This window comes from Giraffa tippelskirchi, chromosome 4, assembly GCF_054371585.1.
Source record: "Giraffa tippelskirchi isolate mGirTip1 chromosome 4, T2T-mGirTip1v1.2.pri, whole genome shotgun sequence".
In the NCBI taxonomy this organism is placed as follows: domain Eukaryota; kingdom Metazoa; phylum Chordata; class Mammalia; order Artiodactyla; family Giraffidae; genus Giraffa; species Giraffa tippelskirchi.
The window spans coordinates 209511250-209528514 of NC_137278.1; the positions used below are offsets into that span (position 1 = coordinate 209511250).

Consider the following 17265-nt stretch of genomic DNA (forward strand, 5'->3'; position numbering starts at 1 on the left):
GAGCTGGTTGACGGACAGCTGTGGGCTGGAACCCCTCTCTGCTCCCTGGGGCGGGGCCAGGGCGCTGGCAGGAAGTCAGGACGAAACTGGGATTCCAGACGGAGTTTCCTACCAGCTGGAAGGATCGCCCCTGTTCTGGATGCTAAGGGCGGTGGGGAGGCTTGGAAGCAGAGTGCTTCCACCAGAAGTGAGTGCTTGAGTGTGTTTCCTATTGCTCCGTGTGTTTATACATCACAGGTTTATACAGACCTAAGCTTTAGCTTTTCCTCTTTGCTTTATTTGGTTTAAACAGCTGTGTGGCCAGTGTGCTGGCTGCCCGCCCACTCAGTCTCCTAGGCAGACGGGCCGGTGGGCTCTCAGACGGCGTGAGGTTGAAGACTGGAGTGTCACCCAGTGGCCCCAGGGTTCGGGGACCCAAGAGGGCCTGGGAAGGTGATGAGCAGGGCGTGAGGACAGTGTGCCGACCTGACCTCCCTACGACTGGCCCTGGGGTTGGGGTTCCCCCCCAGAGGCTTGGGTCCGGCATGTTGTTTTGGGTACCTCACCCATATGAACGAAGTAGTCTGGGTCCTACTTCCCAGGGTGGAGGATGGCCTTTCCCCGTAGACTATACAGTCCATGGAATTCTCCAGGCCAGAATACTGGAGTGGGGAACCTTTCCTTTCTCCAGGGGATCTTCCCAACCCAGGTCTCCAACCCAGGTCTCCTGCATTGCAGGTGGATTCTTTATCAGCTGAGCCACCAGGGAAGCCCAAGAATACTGGAGTGGGTAGCCTGTCCCTTCTCCAGCAGATCTTCCTGACCCAGGAATTGAACCAGAGTCTCCTGTGTTGCAGGCTGATTCTTTACCAGCTGAGCCACCAGGGAATCCCCTCGGTCATCTCAGGGACTCTCAGTTTGACCTCTGCCCCCGAGCTGCGCCAGGGAAGCAGGAGGGCAGGTAGGGGCATGGTATTCCCTGAGCCCTGCTCCTCTGTGGCCACGACAGCTCGAGATGATGGAGGGTCAGGACAGCAGTGTGTTGGAGCCGCTCACGTGGGCCTGCAAAAGGCTGCCTGTGAAGGTGTCAGGAATTCTGTGAGCTGCCCACTAGTGAAATGGAAGTATACTCAGATAAATCACGTTGGAAGCAGAGGGGGTGAGTGCCTGAAGGTGCGCCCTCCTGGATTGTGTGACTGGGTTGTGGTTCTGAGGCTGTTGGCGTCTATGGGGTCTGGACAGTGGGACTCCTCTGGGTGGTCCCCGGGCAGCGCGGCCCGCCACACGCTCACTAGCTCCCAGACGTCCCTTTGGTGGCTTGAAGGATGGCCACGAGGGAAGCAGTCACACCACGGAAACGGGTAGATGCGGCACGGCAGGGCCTCGCCTCTCTTTGCGTTGACTGTCCAGACTTGAGAAGGTGACGGGGAGAGCCTGGTTCGCGGGTGGAGGCTGGGGTGTGGTGTCTGCATCCACAGGAAGATGAGGAGCCCCTCCCGTTGAAAAGCGACTGCCTGCTTGCGTGAGGCTGTCTCTCCCGTCCTGGACCAGCGAGTTGGCTTCTGATGCGTGGCCTCCTTTCCCAGCTTGGTTTGTCCTGTTAACGTAGACAAGCACGTTCAGTAACTGATATTCATGCTGGAACCATACTCGCTGGTCGGTTGCGGTCCTGGTTGACCGGGGTCGAGGAGGATTTCGGCGAGAATCGGTGAACCCGTCCCCTGGGTGTCGCTTGGTTTCGCGGAGTTCCCAGTGACGAGTGTTGGACGTTTTATTACCACTTGTGAGTGTGTAGCACGCTGCAGGCACCGAGATGATAACGCTGCGCATCTGCGCCCAGAGGTCCCGCGGGCGGGGCTGTTGCTAGGGCCTGCGCGGTCCCAGGTCGCAGAGGAGGGGGTGGCGGCTCACCCCGAACCCCCCAGCCCTCCTGCTCTTCCCGCCTGGCCCTCCCGGGCCCCCGTGGCCCTGGCGGGGTCACAGAGCTAGTAGGACCCAGGCGGCTCTCCTGTTACAGCTCAGAACACTCCGCTCCTGGCGCAGGGGGCTCTGGCCTGACTCTGTAGGAGGAAAAGCCGCTGAAGAATTCCACCTCTTCTCAGGCTGTTGAACCTTGGACTCAAGTGGCGTAAGTGTTCCCCGATTTGGGGAGCACGTGATTCCCCAGCCTTGAGCGCAGAGCCTTGCCGTGAGGCCCCTGTGGCTGGGCGGCTCCAAGCGGGCAGGCCTGGCCCTTCTGGCACCCAGGGCCCAGTCGTGGGGGCCCCATCTCGTGCACCGTCCCCTCCCTCACTGAATGGCCAGCATGTGCCAGCCCTGCTGGGACGGCCCTGGTGCCTGCAGAACCTGCCCTGGGGTATGTGTTCTAACCACTGGGGCTGGGGGGCCAGTCCTAAACCAGGGCGCTAGCCTGGACTCCAGACCAGATGGGCACATGGAATTTGAGGTGGGGGGATGTACTCGGAGCAGAAGGAGCCAGAGTGGGGACGTCCCAGACCAGGAAGTGCCGGGCCCCGCAGTAACCAATGTGGTGGCCAGAAGACCCCTGAGGGGTCCGCAGGGCTGGAGCCCAGTGTCAGGGAGCAGGCAGAGCCCCAGGAGGGGTCTCAGCGGGTTGCTGCAGACTGTGTGAGGTGTGTGGGCCAGACCTGGCTGTGGGGAGGGGAGGGGAGCACAGATGTGGGGCCCAGCTTGGAGGTGGGGGCCCCTGGCTTGGAAATGGGTCCCTGGCTTGGGGAGGCCCTAGGCTTGGAGGTGGGGTACCCTGGCTTGGAGGTGGGGGCCCCTGGCTTGGAGGTGGGGCGCCCTGGCTTGTGGGGGGCGGCTGGGCTTGCTGTAGGTGGCCGTGGTCACGTGGTCAGGGGCTCCTTCCAGGTTTGACTGGAGCGGCTGGTGTTCAGGTGTCATGGGGGGAGGCCCACAGAGGCTCCTGCTACTGATGAACGTCCCCACACTACTGGTCAGCAGCCAGAGCCCAGGCACAGGAGGCTGGTGAGCAGGGAGTCAGCTGAGCATCTGAGCGTTCGGGGTCCCGCTGACTGAGACGTGGGTCTGGGTGAGGGAGGTGGCTGCCTGACCTGCCTCGAGGTCGGGGGAGCCCGCGGGCCCTCGGTGGGAGCCAGCATCGAGCTCCGCATGGGCGGGGGGTGTAGTCACTGTGCTTTCTGGATTGAGGGCATCCAGACTGCTCCGCGGATCGTCCAGCATGGGGCCCCCGAGCTGGCTGGAGCTGCGTATAGGTTGGAGTCCCGGGGGCTCGTCTTGCAGGGCCGTGGGCCTCTGGGGTGCCTTCCTGGAGGACGGAGACCTGGCAGAGGGCCAGCTGGTTGGCTGGGGCTGGCCTGGCCTCACTCGACATCTGTGACTCCGCGGGAATACAGTTTAGGACGAGGGTTGCTGCATTTGGGGAAACAGATGTCGTTTATCCTGGGGTCAGTGGAAGAGCCACCAGGTAACCGGAGGATGACTCCAGCCGGGCCGAGCCGGTGGTCTGAGCTCAGCAGGGCAGCGAGGACCGCTGGGACCTGCGACGCGGCGCACACTGGGCTGGGAACCACTTTTTTCTTAGTCTCGGGCTGGTGGGGGAAGTAACGTCCTTCGTGGTTTCCAAGTCCAGTGTTCCGCAGACAGTGCGGCCTTTGTGTGTCCAGGAGCCATTCAGCGCCTTCCCAGAGCGGCATGCTTTGTGTCCCGGGGCCAGCGCTGGCCTCGCTCCGGCGTCCCGAGGGCTTGCAGCGCAGTGGGCACCGCCTCAAGCAGGGGGCGGCGGCTGGGCCTGGCAGGTGTCACAGCTCTGAGCATCTGCTTCTGCGTGGAGGTGTGAGGCGGGGGCCCCTCCGGGAGCCTCGGGGGCCGGGGCGCCACGCCCTGCTCTGAGGGCGGCTGCACCTGGAAGGCCGGGCGTGTGGGGAGCTGGCCGGGGGCCTGTGGGTGCCTGGGAGGGGCCGGTCTGTGAATGCAGGCTTCCTCCCCTGGGCCCTGGGGAGTGCGGGGTGGGTGTGCGGGGAACGAGGGCTGGGGGCCTAAAGGGGAGGCTGGAGGGGGGCTGGGGCGGGGTGGGACACGTGGCGGCACGCAGACGGAAGGAGCGGGGGCGGTTTCGGAGACAGCGTCAGGGACTCTGGCTTTGTGGGGAAGCCTTGCTCTGGGTCACACTTCGTGCCTGGCTGGCTCTAGCCCTCTCGCTGGCCGTGGACCACAGCCGTGCCAGTCTCCCATCGTCATCTCAAAGCTGGGGAGGACTGGATTGGCCGGTGTGGTTGAGATGGTCCTGGGGTGGGGTGGGCTACCTCTCAGCCTTGGGGGTGTGGGTGATGGGCAGAGCATCCCTCCTAGCCCAGACCCGCCTGGGGAGGTGGTCAGGTGTCCTGGCACCTGGCCTTGGTCCGGCAGTTTTGTGAACCCAGGGGCCTGGGGGCAGGGTGGTGGGGACAGAGCCAGCCCTTGGGGACCCCTGCCCTCCCCGAGGGCGGATGTGAGCAGGTTGGGGTGAGCTGGTGCTGCAAGGAGGGGCCCCGCTGGGTGGGGTGGGTGGGGGCGCGTGGACTGGGCGCCTGTGAGTGGTGTACTGACGGTGGCGGGGTGGACCCTCGGCGCTCTGTCCCTCTCCCCGGGTGGCCTCCTCATCTGCTTGCTGAGTCAGGAGGGAAGGTGGCCCCGGGTTGCAGGGCAAGGAGTCCCAGGACCACCGACTGGCGAGGAGGGAGGCTTGGCTGTGGGGACCCCCACCCCCGCCGTCTGCCTCGCTTCTGTCCTGTGCTGGGTGGGGAGGGGTCCCCCTGGGTCTTTTTGAAAATGGAAGGAGGCAGGTTTTACCTGGCAACGCTTCCCATCCCCGGTTTGCATTTATTTTTCAGTTTAGAAAAACAATGGGAAAGGGCATGGGGAGAGAAGTTTTGCAGCCACTCAGGAGCTCCACCCAGGGTCCCGTGTCACCCGTGGGGGTACAGAGGCCCTCTGTCCGTGACGGTGACCTTGGGGCAGCAGCGTTAGTCACCACTCTGAGGCTCCCGGGGATGTCCGTGCGCCCCGCGTGGCACCTGAGCTCCCGGCCTACTGCAGCGCAGCCCAGCCATGCCCCCTGTGCCGGATTCGCCCCGGACGCATCTCCAGATGGGGACCCGCTGGTTCCCAGGGCGTTGGTGTCCCTGCTTCCCGCGGCCTCGGCCACATCGCTGGCTTTTGTTTCCTTCCTGGTTAGAGGTTTCTGCACGAGGACTGGGTGACCCCTGTTGCTGAGATTTCTCTGCTTGGGGGGGTTTGCACGTCTGTGTACCAAGGTCCTCCGGTCTTGACCAATTCGTGCAGGTTGTCGCACAGCGGAGATTCGAGTTCACACACACTCACTTTGCTCCACGTGTCTCCTCTTTCACTGCGCTTTTTTTTTTTTATAATTTTTTTTAAAATTAGTTTATTTTCTATCACTGCGCTTTTTAAACAAACGTCAGTTTACTTTTGTCTGGGTGACTGAGTTTTTTTTTTAACTTTGATTTTTTTTTTTTTTTTCCTAGTCTCTTAATGTAGACCATCACTCCCTCTCTTTAGGAACGTAAGTCTCTCTCTCTCTCTTTTTTAAGTTTACTTAGCCTTTTAGTTCATCTGGAGTTCACAGCTCCTTCCCGGGATAGGTTACCGGGTGGCCGGCCCCCTGCCCCCATGCTGGCAGATCGGGCCACATCGGGCCAGCTCAGGCTTCCAGAGCCCCGAGAAGCCCCTGTCCCAGGAGCGCCTGCAGCCCCGCCCCTGACAAGCCACGGCCTCCACTGTCCGTGGGGACCAGAGCCGACCCCGGCTCATCCTGACCCGGGCCTTGCGGGCCCCCACCGCCCGCCGGCTTTGTGGTTTCGAGCGATGATGCCGGGGCGGCGGCGGCCTGTGGAGGGCGGGGCAGGGCTGCAGCCGGGCACCCTGGGCGGTGCTTTACCAAGGTCTAATGGCTGAGGCCCGCACCGTCCACAACAGGAAGCGCTTCTTTCTCCCTGCCGTCGTGGTTCTGCGTGTGGACTGTCCCCGCTGGGGCGATTTGGGGTGGATCCCGCCCTGCTCCCCTGCTTCCTGCCCTCCCTGCAGGAAACCGCCGTGCTGTTTATTGGGCCCAGGCTGAGTGTTGGCGCCCTTGCGTCGTCTCGAGTTCTTGGGATCCTCTGGCCGGGTTGGTGCTCACGGCCATCGGTGTTCATTCTGTCTCAGAGGTGGAAGCTGGGGCTCAGAACGGTGGGAAGTGGAGGGACAGGCTTGAGCCTGGGCGCGTTCAGAGCCCGTGCCCTGTGGGGAACCGAGGCCTCTTGCAGACCTTGGGGGCCGGGGAGCTGTGTGACCGGGGCTGGGGCCGTGGGCTTCAGTGTGAGGTTGGCTAGATGTGCAGAAGGGCTGCCCACACCCCACCCCCGGGCTTTCCTGGCTGGGTTGGGTCAGAGATGTGGGGAGTGGGCACCCCACTGCACATCCATCCCTGGTGTGCCTGCGCGCTTGGACGGACACATCTCCATGCCAGCACACATCACCCTGCCCCGTCCACCCAGCATGACCCCACACCAGGCCTTTGCTGCCCTCGCTCCTGGCTGGGTGGGGGGTGGTCCCCTGCCTACAGCCTGGGGGCTGTGCTGGGACCCAGAGAGGCTGAGCTGGAGAGGCTGAGCTGGTCTGAGAGCTGAGTCAGGGTGCCCAGGTGGGAAGCCTGGCTGTGTGCCTGGGAGCGGGGCCTGGCATAGTGAGGGGACAGGGGTCAGAGGGAACCTGATACCCAGAGCCCCAGCGTTCTAGCGGCTGTCCCGGGCGTGTGCGTGGCTGTGGCTCCTGACGGGTTGTGGGAACTCAGGAGGGTCAGCCCTCCGCCCTTCTCACCGCAGTGCCCCCTACCCCACGGGGTCAGCGGCTTGCCTGCAGCTCCAGGCTGCCTCCTTTTGGTGCTGGGGGTCCCACTGAGAGACAAGGCTCCCTTCTTCCCTGTGGGGTGCTGAGGGCTGGCCTGATGACAGGGCCTGAGCTCAGTGACCAGCTCAGCTGGGTGGGGGTGACCGAGGCTCCAGCCTCGTGGGCAGGGGGGCAGCCTGTGGGTCCCTGAGTAGTGGGACTGGCTGCTCCCCGAGGGCAGGGCCTGGTGGCGGCCCTGGGCTGTGGCCTGGAGCTGTCTCTAGGAGACGGTGTGCTGGCAGGCGGCCGGCTGGTGACTGACCACGTGACCTTGCCCCCCTTGCTGTCCTGCAGGGACCCTGAGCGTCATGTTAAGGTGAAGCAGAGGGGCTCAGTGCTGAACATGCTAAGGAAGCTGGACAAAATCAGGTTCAGAGGTCACAAGAGAGATGACTTCCTCGATCTAGCTGAGTCTCCGAATGCCTCGGACACCGAATGCGGAGACGAGATTCCTCTGAAGATCCCTCGGACCTCGCCCCGGGACAGCGAGGAGCTCAGGGACCCTGTGAGTACCGAGTGTCCCCCCGACACCGGCCGTGTGGCCCAGGTCTCGGGGCCCCTCGCTGGGGTGCGGGTGCTGTCCCCACCCTCAGGTGCCAAGCCCAGCGTGGCCTTGGGTGGACTGTGTCCTTCCCGGCTGGTCAGACACAGAGGGGACCGCTCCCCATCTCTCCCCACCCCACCCCCCAACCTCCCTGGTGGGGGCTTGTGCCCAGATTGAGGGTAGTTTGTCTGGCAGCGGGGTTTCTTTTTCTTCCTTGGTTTTTTGGGTCGTCGGCAAACTTTTCACACAGAAGTGATGCCAGGCCCCAGCCTGACCCGCGGGAGTCTGACGCAGGGGGTCGCAGGGCGATGTCTGGAAGCCGCTGGCCCTGCCCGAGGGCAGCACCGTCGGGCATCTTCGGGCACCTGGCCGTCCCAGGAGGCGTGTCATTGCCCTGGCAGCTGGCCGAGCCCAGGCCAGGCCTCAGGAGCCCAGGTGGGGACAGTGGCCCCTGTGGGCCGGTCGTGGACGCCCTTTCCTGGGCCAGCAGATCTCCTCAGTGGGGCTTGGCGGCTCTGGTGTGAGCAGGCCCTGCCTTCTGGAAGCTTGTGTTTGGTCAGCGGGCGGGCAGCTGGTGGGGCAAGCTCTCCCGGTCCCCTCCCAGCCACGGGTGACGGCTGGCTCCCCACTGTGGGGACAGCTGCCTGCATCTCCCTTTCGTCAGCAAAGAGGCCCGGAGTCCCCCTGCCCCACCAGCTGTGGACGACCCTGCCCGCGTGGACCCCAGGGTTGGTGGCCTGGCGGTTCCTCCTTGAGCACCTGCGCTAGGCTTTCCTTGCAGATGTGGCTCTGAGCGCCCGCCTGCCTGGCCCTGTGTATTATTAATGCTTCGTAATAGAACAGGGATGGGCTCGCTCGCTCCTGGCAGCAATGAATAATTTATCGGCACTGCCTAAGAGCTGGCGTCCGATCGGGCGGGCTGGAGCTGCGGAGCTCGAGGGCAGCGCCCTGCTCGGCACGGCCTCCGTCCCCTGCAGAGAAGGTGGCTGTCCTCCCGCCCCCGGGTCGGGGGTGGGCCGGGGCCTTACTTGCTATGTCTCCTGGTAGGCCGGCGGCATCTGCCGGGTGGGACGTCGTGGGGGTCACAGGCCTGTCCCGGGAAGGGGGTGCCTCCTTTGGCGGTGGGACCAGCCAGCCGGTGAGGGCTGAGGGCAGGGCGAGCCCAGGGCTGTGAATACAAATAACTCTCAAGCCCACCTCCCCAGTCCTGAGGGGCTCTCTCTCTCTCCATGGGGGGGACAGGCCAGCATCCCACAGCAGCTCACGCTGTCCTTCATGTCACCTCTGCCCCTGGGACCCTGGGTCACTCCCGCAAGCCTCATGCCCACATGGCCTGCGCCACCGCTGCTGTGCCGACAGGTTGCGTGTCGTCCTGGTGGAAGTGACCAGCGCCTCCCGCAGGTGTGCTCTGTGACCTCTGCTGTCCCCTGAGGGGCCTCGGCTCTGAGCCAGCCAAAGCCGTGTGATCCCAGCCTCTCTCAGACCCGGGGGCCCCTGGAAGGGATCTGAAAGCTCTGGGACAAGCTCCAAACAGGCTTAGTTCCAGCCGCTCGGAGACCAACCCACGTTTCAGCCTTCCAAGGACGCGGGCTCACGCGTATACACTCGGGGCCGCGAACCAGGGGCCGCCCTGCCCGCCTCGGTGGGGATGTTGCTGACGTGATGAGCTCAGCGTCCGGATCCGTGTCAGGCCACCTTCCCAGGCCAGCCTCCACCCTCTGCTCTGGGGCCACCACCTTGTCCTCCGAGATCGGGGCTGGGCAGGGGAGGAGGGGCACCATCGTCTGCGAGGCGGGGGCAGGTACCCTGCCTTTGGCCTGCTGCCCAGCCCTCCCACGCTGGCCCTGCCAGGCCCACGGGGTGGGCAGATGAACCTGGCCCGGTCCCTGCCGTCTGGGAGCTCAGGCTGCGGTAGCCAGAGCAGCTGACGGTCCAGGAGGTCGGGCCGGGACAGGGCAGCCCCGGGCCAGAGTCCTAGTGTCCGCTTCTACCCCCTGGGCTGTGGCCCCGGATGAGACGACGTGTGGGGGCCGGTCACGGACCCTGTGCAGGCTGGGTGTCCCCTTCTTCCCCTCCCCCGTTTTGGGAGGAACCCGGAGTCAGATGGCCCTGTTGCGTGGCGGGGAGCAGTTGTGGGGTGAGCAGGGGAGTTTCCAGGACGTGCCAGGCAGACCTGGCTGCGTGGATGGACGTGCTCCTTGCCAGCGGGCAGCGGCGGCCTGTAACCGGAGCCTGCCCTGAGCCAGGTGGGACAGCAGGGGGTGGCTTTAATGAGCCACTGTGGGCCAGGGCAGGGCCCCGTTTGGGGTTCGCTCCCTGGGACGCACCCTCCCTGAGTCCTGTTGCCGCAGCCCCCCGGGCGCCAGCCTGGCTCCCCAGGCAGGAGGGCCCCTGGCCCTGTGGCGGGACCGGGCCAGGTTTCCACGAGTTCCTTCCCTCTGTGGTCCAGGCTGTGCTGTGACCCCTCTGGTGGCTTAGCATCACACTCGTGCTTTTAGTTTGTCATTTCTGGAAGCTGGCCTCGCCGGGGCTCCGAGGATGTCCGCTTTGCCTGAGATGTCCCTTCCCCGGCAGGTGAGACCGAGGTGAACTGACACAGGCTCTAGCGCAGGGCCACCGCCTTCCTAGGCCAGGGGGCTCTGGGAACCGGCCTCTCCAGACCGCAGGGTCCTCGGGGTACCCCGAGGTGCCAGGTGATGAGAGAACCAGGTGACATGGACCCAGGTGCTTCCAGGCGTCTCTGAGCTCTTTCTTCGTGTCCTCCTTCTAGGCTGGTCCAGGGACCCTCATCATGGCTGCAGGAGTCCAGGACTTCAACCGGACAGAGTTTGATCGCTTAAATGAGATCAAAGGTCACCTGGAAATTGCCTTATTGGAAAAACACTTCTTACGTGAGTACCGGTGGGTGGGTAGGGGCGTGGGGGCAGCGGGCAGAGGGGACAGTCTTGCAGGAGTACAGCCAGGTCACAACAGGGGTCACAGTGGGTGCTGCCAGGCTAGCAGTGGGGACAGGCGTGGCCCCGTGAGGAGGTCCCCACACGGCCTTTGCCTCCTGAGTCTGAATCCCGTCTGCACAGCTGCGATGTCTTTACTTCTAAGACAGACGAGGCGAAGGAGTAAAATGTCCCCGGAAATTCTCATTATTTCAGAGAGTCTGGCGCACCACTGTGGTTAGCTCAGAATCCATCAGAGGTTTTCTCATCATTTCAGAGAGCCTGGCACACCGCTGTGGTTAATCAGAATCCATCAGAGGTTTTGGGGGGGATCTGAAATTTCCTGTCCTGTGTAGTTTGCTCATCAAGGAGCAGGTGGGCCTGGGTTCCTGGGGATTTTGTCCTCTGGGCAGTGATGACAGTAGAGATGGTTCTGGAAGGGCCTCCTTCCAGAGCTGATCCCATGTGATGTGTTGTCTTTGGTCCCCTCTCCACCCCTCTGTCCTCCTCCTTTACAGACGAGGAAACAGAGGCTCCAGAGCTAAGATAAGTGGCCCTCCCGGTCAGTTAAGTCCTCTGACTAGTGAGGGAGTTAATCCAGGCAGACTCACCCTGAAGCCCACGCTCGTGGCAGGCTGTTTTCACCACTGACACCAGCGTGGGGGTGATGCTTTTAGGGGGAGAACCACAGAGGGAGAGGGAGTTAGCTTCGCCCCACGTGCCTAGAGCCAGGCATGTCCGAGCCACAAGCAGAGCCGCCTGGGCCCCGGCAGGAGGGTGCAGGGCCCTGCCCAGCCGGGGCCCCCCTCTGATGCCTGGGACCAGGCGGGCGGTACCTGCGCCCTGTCTCCACGCGCATCCTTTCCCTGTTGTCCTGTGTCTCCCTCGTGTGTGTGCTCGCTGTGGTCTGAGCTCCAGCCGGGGGTACCCATGCAGCGTGTGGGGCTGGCACACGCTCCGGTGGAAAGGCTGGGGGGCTGGGCCCGCCTTCTCCTCCCGGGAGGTGGGCTGCGTGGCCCTCACTGCCTCTCCGTGCACTGTCCTGCCACCCCGTCTTCCCACAGGCCCCTCTTCCTGGTCAGTACCTCCCTGAGCACGCATGTGTGTGCACACGTGTGTACAGGGCCTAGACTCCGTGTATGTGCCCGCCTGCACCCCGCCAGCCAGCGCTCGCCCGCAGGGTCTGAGCCCCAGGTCTGAGCACTCGGTCTCCCCAGGAGTCTGAGGTTGTGGCCGGGGGGACGGGGCCAGGCGGGGTCTGCGGGTGCTGTGGACCGAGAGGGGCCCGCCTCGTGCGGTCTTGTTCCTGTGACCTCGGTCCGTGCTGAGCTCCCCCGGGGTGGCCGCCCAAATGGAGGGGCAGCCAGGCCGTCTCTCCAGAGCGGGGCGGCCCCGGTGAGCGCCCGTGGGCAATGCTTTGTGCAACTGCCTTTCATGGGTCCAGCGGAGGAAGCAACAGTGCCAGGCGCTCCCAAGGGCGGGAAGGGCCTGTGAGCATCCGACAGGGAGGTGGGCCGCCTACTGGGGCAGGGGCGGCAGGAGGCCTCCAGGAGAAGGGGTTACCAGGCAGGGTGGGTGGGGAGCGAGCGTCCCTCAGAGAGGCAGGGGGGCAGGACGGCTGTGACCCCCAGGGAGGCCCGTCTGGGGCTGACCTCCGTGCTGAAAAGCAGAGAAGGGAAGAGGCCGCCTGGCCCGATCCGCGTTGCTCGGGCCGGTCCCTGTGCTCTGTCCTGAGTGTTTCATCAATGGAGTGAGACGCCGGGAGCTCATGTCATAAAAGTGCAGAGCTCCACTTTGGTGGCCTGGGGCAACGATGATGGGCGTTGGTGAAAATAATTGTTTATGTGGCCGCACTGGGTCTTCGTTGCCGTGCGTGGGCTTTCTCGAGTTGCGGTGAGCGGGGGCCGCTCTCTGGGTGCGGTGCGCGGGATCTTGCTGCAGTGGCGTCTCTTGGTTTGGAGCACAGGCTCTGGAGCAGAGGGCTCAGGAGTTGCGGGTCACGGCATGCCGGATCTCAGTTCCCATCCAGGGGTCAAACTCGCGCCCCTTGCAGTGGAAGTGCGGAGTCCTAACCACTGGACCGCCAGGGGAAACCCTGATTATGTTTTAAAAACGAGCTAGGGCTTCCCTGGCGGCTCAGACAGTAAAGAATCCGCCTGCAACGCGGGAGACCTGGGTTTGATCCCTGGGTGGGGAATATCCCCTAGAGGAGGACATGACTACCCACTCCAGTATCCTGTCCTGGAGAATCCCATGGACAGAGGAGCCTGGCGGGCTACAGTCCATGGGGTCGCAAAGAGTCAGACACGACTGCACAACTAAGCACAGCCTTGTATCACAACTAAAAAATCAAGTTTTTCTTGAATAGCATCAGATATCCCACTTACGCTCCAATTTCCCCAGTTGCTGGTCATTTTTAGGGCAATTCTCTGAAATCACAAACAGGGTCCGTAAGTTGTGGTTGGTAGATGTGTCTTGCCCACCCTGGACCTTGCTCAGGGCATCCCCACAGTCCCAACATGTGAGCCGGCGTGTCCGTCCCTTGGTGGTGGTGGGGAGGGGGATGATCTTGGGGAAGACCCCTCTTTGGCGGGGGGCAGGTGATCTCGGGGAAGGCCTTCTCCTTGGTGGGGGTGGGGGTGATCTCGGGGGAGGCCCCCTCCTTGGTGGGTTGGGGGTGATCTCGGGGAAGGCCCCCTCCTTGGTGGGGGTGGGGGTGATCTCAGGGGAGGCCCCTTCCTTGGCGGGGGTAGGGGTGATCTCGGGGAAGGCCCCCTCCTTGGTGGGAGGGTGGGTGATCTCGGGGGAGGCCCCTTCCTTGGCGGGGGTAGGGGTGGTCTCGGGGAAGGCCCCCTCCTTGGTGGGGGTGGGGGTGATCTCGGGGAAGGCCCCCTCCTTGGGGGTGGGGGTGATCTCGGGGGAGGCCCCCTCCTTGGCTGGGGGGTGGGTGATCTCGGGGAAGGCCCCCTCCTTGGCAGGGGTGGGGGTGATCTCGGGGGAGGCCCCCTCCTTGGCTGGGGGGGTGGGTGGGGGTGGTGGATGCATGTGCTTCCCGAGGCCATTTCTCTTCTCCTGTATCATGACCTGGTTGTCATTATGGCTTCTGTTCATCATCTCATTAGAAGTTGTAGATGGTAATTTTCGACTTCCGACATTTCTTTCTCCATTTGTTAACCAGCGTATTGCTGAAAACTTAACTCTTTGGTTGCCCGGAGACATAGTTCATATAGAAAGGCAGGAGACGTGCTTGAGTTTTCCCCATTCCATTCCAGCTTTCAAAGCAATGGGTTGATTCTCTGCTTAGAGCCTCTTGGGCTTTTGCGTGGGGTTTTGGTGTCCTCACGAGATCGGGGACTTAAACAAGGTTACGAGTGTTAATCGCCATGGTCTTGTCTCCCTGGTGCTGAGATGGCCCCACTGCGGGCTGGGTTTGTCTGGTGTTCCCTCAGGATGAGGCTGGGGTCAGCGTGTCCTCGGCACATCTGACCGGGAGGTCTGGGATGTCATTTTGTCGCCACACGCACACTGCACAGTTCACTCTAGAATTGGATCCAGAACTGCTGTTGTCTGAACCCTCCCCACATCTCCAGAGTCGGGTAGAATCAGAGGCGTCCGCTGCCTCTCCCGGGGGGCCCTCTCTTCCCGCGCAGATAAACCATCATCTTCTAGCTGGACAGTTCATCCTTCCTGCGGATTTTTATAGAAGCAACTGTGTCCGTATTTGTGTCCCTTAGATGGACTTCGCAGGTGGCTCAGTGGTAAACAGTCTGCCTGCCAAGCAGCAGACACAGGTTCAATCCCTGGGTCTGGAAGATCCCCTGCAGAAGGAAATGGCAGCCCACTCCAGTGTTCTTTCCTGGAGAATCCCGTGGACAGAGGAGCCTGGCAGACTGCAGTCCACGGGGTCACTAAGAGCCAGACCGACTTAGCGACTAAACGACAACAAACCGCCCCTTTAGATCAGCGTTGGCATGTTTTTTCCACACGGAGGTCACGTCCTGGACGTCCCTCCGAACGGTTCTCGGGGCTCTTCTGCGTCCCATGCGGGTCGGCCCTGGGCCTGTGCTCGGGTAACCCGCCTGCTCCCTGCTCCTCGTTACCTGCCGACAGGTGTTGACTGCGCCCCTCTGCCTGTTACAGGTGGTTCTTGGCAGGAAGTCTGGAGTGTGTGGGCTGTGCTTCCTCCTCTCCCCCGAGCATCTAACGTGAGGCCCTAATCGGAGCTCAGTGCTCGGAGGCAGGCGTTGCAGGGAAACCCGGTCGGAGTGGGAGTCTGCACAGAGCCTTTCCCTGCCTCCCGTCTCTTCTATCGCGGTACCCAGGGGAGTACAGTGTGGAAGAAAGGATGTTGGTGCCCTCTGGACCCACAGAGGTGTTTAGGTGGCCTCTGAGCCTGTACCTGTGTGCTGGGCGGGCCACCCCGCCTGGGTCTGCAGGGGGCGGTGGTGGTGGGGAGCTTTGCTCGGAGCTGGCCCCAGGCTCCTGGCTCCTGACTCAGCCCCGAGTAGGCGGGTGGCTGTGGATGTTCCACCATCCAGAGCCTGGCCCCCCGCCATCTGTAAAGTACCTGAGTGGTCTGTGTTAAAGTTCCATTCAATTATCCGTAGTACTTTCTCTCCAGAAGCAGACTGTTATGCTTCTCGGAGAGGAGGAAATAGCCCAGGTTTACGGTGGCTTTCTTCAGTTATTGAATATTGAAGAGTACAAGTGTTCCTGGCAGGAGATGGCGGAGGGATGAGGAATGGGAGACTGCGTCCTGGCTCAGGACTGGGGGCGGGAGGCTAAATTTGTTAAAGAAGCACATAAATAAATGAAAAGCCACCATCCATTTTCATTTAGGCCGAAATGCATTTCAGTTGTTCCTGCTGTTTGCGCACGGACACGCGCACTGCTGCGGTTTCTGAGCAGGAGCGTGCATTTATCGTCGCCTGCTGGATACAGGCTCTGGGAAGGGAGGTGCTCCGGCATCGTCAGCTGCACAGGCAGGCGCCTCCCAGAGTGACCTGCGTGGATTTTGGAGCTTGGAGGCAACTGCTTCTGGGGCCTCAGGGCTCCGGGGCCTCCGGGTTGCCAGGCTAAGCCCCAGGGTCCCTGAGCCGGGTGTGGGTTCCATATTGCCGAGCTGTTCCTTCTTGCTGGGTGGACATGAGGCCCGTGGGCTCCTACCTAGATGGGCGTGCTGCACGCTGGTCCCTGGGGTGTGTGGCTCAGCCCTCAGGGTACCACTGTAGTCGTTCCTGGGGAGGGAGGCTCCGGAGTGGGGGCCCCTTTGCCCCTGAGCCCTGATGCTCCCGGGAGCTCCCCTTCCTGCCCTGACAAGCAGTGGGTCCGTGTGGCCAGCTGTGATCCCGTGGGGGGGCTTCCAGGAGAAGGTGGCCGGGGAGGTGGGCAGGAGGGTGGCCATCAGCCTCCCGTGGCCTGAAGAGCCCCCCTTTGGATGCTGAGACTGGAAGGAAGGAAGTTTCTGGGCGCCAGTCTGGGTGATTCAGGCTGACGAAGCCCTTTGTCACCACTGAAAGCGGCAGGGCTTGGAGCTGCCCGGTGTCTGCCGATGGAGGCATCCGGCGGGGCAGCCACCCGCAGCCTGCCGGGCTCGGGGTCAGGTGTGGTGTTGATCGGATACCTCTGGACCCGCCCTGCAGATGTCTCTCTGGTGTTCTGGCTCTAAACAAACAAAAAGCCAAAAAAGCCCAAGCCCGCTCCTCCTGTTTATTCTTCGATGTCGAGCTGAGAAGATAAGCTGTCCGTGCCAGAGGCCGGGTCTGACAGTTCTGCTTGGTGGTGATGCGCTTATCGAGTGGTTTCTGCCCTTTCGGGAAGACAGCAGATGGGTGACCCAGACGGACGGGAAGGGAGCAAACAGATCAGATAAGTAGCAGATGAAGATGAGATGAAACCGCATGAGCGTGTCGTAGAGACCTGGGAGGAGATGCACGGGGCCCTGACCCACGGGGCTGGCTCTGAACTGAGAGCCCGCTGCTTGCTTACTCCTTGCGGATGTCCGGTCCTGCCTCCCCGCTGGACAGAGGCGAGCTGGCCCCGCCGGGCGGGCCTGGCCCCGTGCCCAGGCCCTGAGAGCTCGCTCGGCTGGCAGGAGGAGCAGGGTGGGGGCTGGGCGCACACATGTTCCCTGGTTTGGTGCTGGCTGGTCTCAGAGCCCTGGAGCCCGGACCGGGGCCGTGAGATCAGCCTGCCACCTCTTGCAGAAAGGTGGCCCCTGGTTCCTGAAAGCCGGCTGTTCTGGGCGGAAGCGCTGCCTGGGATCCTGTCCGTCCTATTTTACCCGAGAAACCTGTCCATGCTCTGCATCTTCACCCCAAACTCCCGGTCGGTTTCCTAAAACGCGTCTGAAAGGCAGTGGTGTGCAGCCTGTCTCGCGGGCGTGTCAGAGTTTAGAGCAGCGCCGCCTGCTGGTGACCAGGCCGTTGGCACGGCGGGGTGATGCCAGCGCTCCCTGGACGGTACCTCTGCGCCCGGCGGCCAATGACACGGCGGCCAGTGAGCGCTGGGGAAGATGCAGGTGGAAGTTCACCGTGGAAGCAGGGCCTTGCCTATGATGAGCCAGCTTCCCCGAGGGGAGAGGGTGCGGGAAGTCACGGGGGCATTGCCACGAGCGGACTCCTGGCTCACGACCCTGTGCCTGGTGCTTTGGGAGGGCGTGGCTCTGCTGCCTTCGGGCTGGGGGAGCCGGGGGGGAGGGAGGGCGAGCGGGGAGGCCAGAGGCCGGGGGAACTCAAGGAGCCTTGAGGAGGGAGGCGAAGGGCAGAGCCTGGGACCGCTGGGTGGGCTTCCAGGTGGGCAGCCTGCTTCCTGACCGCGGCCCAGAAACAGCTCAGCAGGTGGTCCCTGCATTTGCACACCTGGCCGGTGGGAAGCAGTTTTATTTAAGGATTATCA

The 17265-nt window shown here is 62.9% G+C and overlaps 1 protein-coding gene across 5 annotated transcripts in view; it reads left to right on the forward strand.

Annotated features, from left to right (window-relative positions):
- The window catches only part of GRAMD4 (GRAM domain containing 4), a 67912-nt gene that overhangs the window by 25265 nt on the left and 25382 nt on the right, over nt 1–17265 (forward strand). For all 5 annotated transcript variants that reach the window (XM_081595004.1, XM_081595002.1, XM_081595001.1 and 2 more), the window contains exons 2-3: nt 7186–7396; nt 10206–10326. In XM_081595004.1, coding sequence (XP_081451130.1) covers nt 7186–7396; nt 10206–10326 — 332 coding nt within the window. The remainder of the gene's footprint in view (nt 1–7185; nt 7397–10205; nt 10327–17265) is intronic.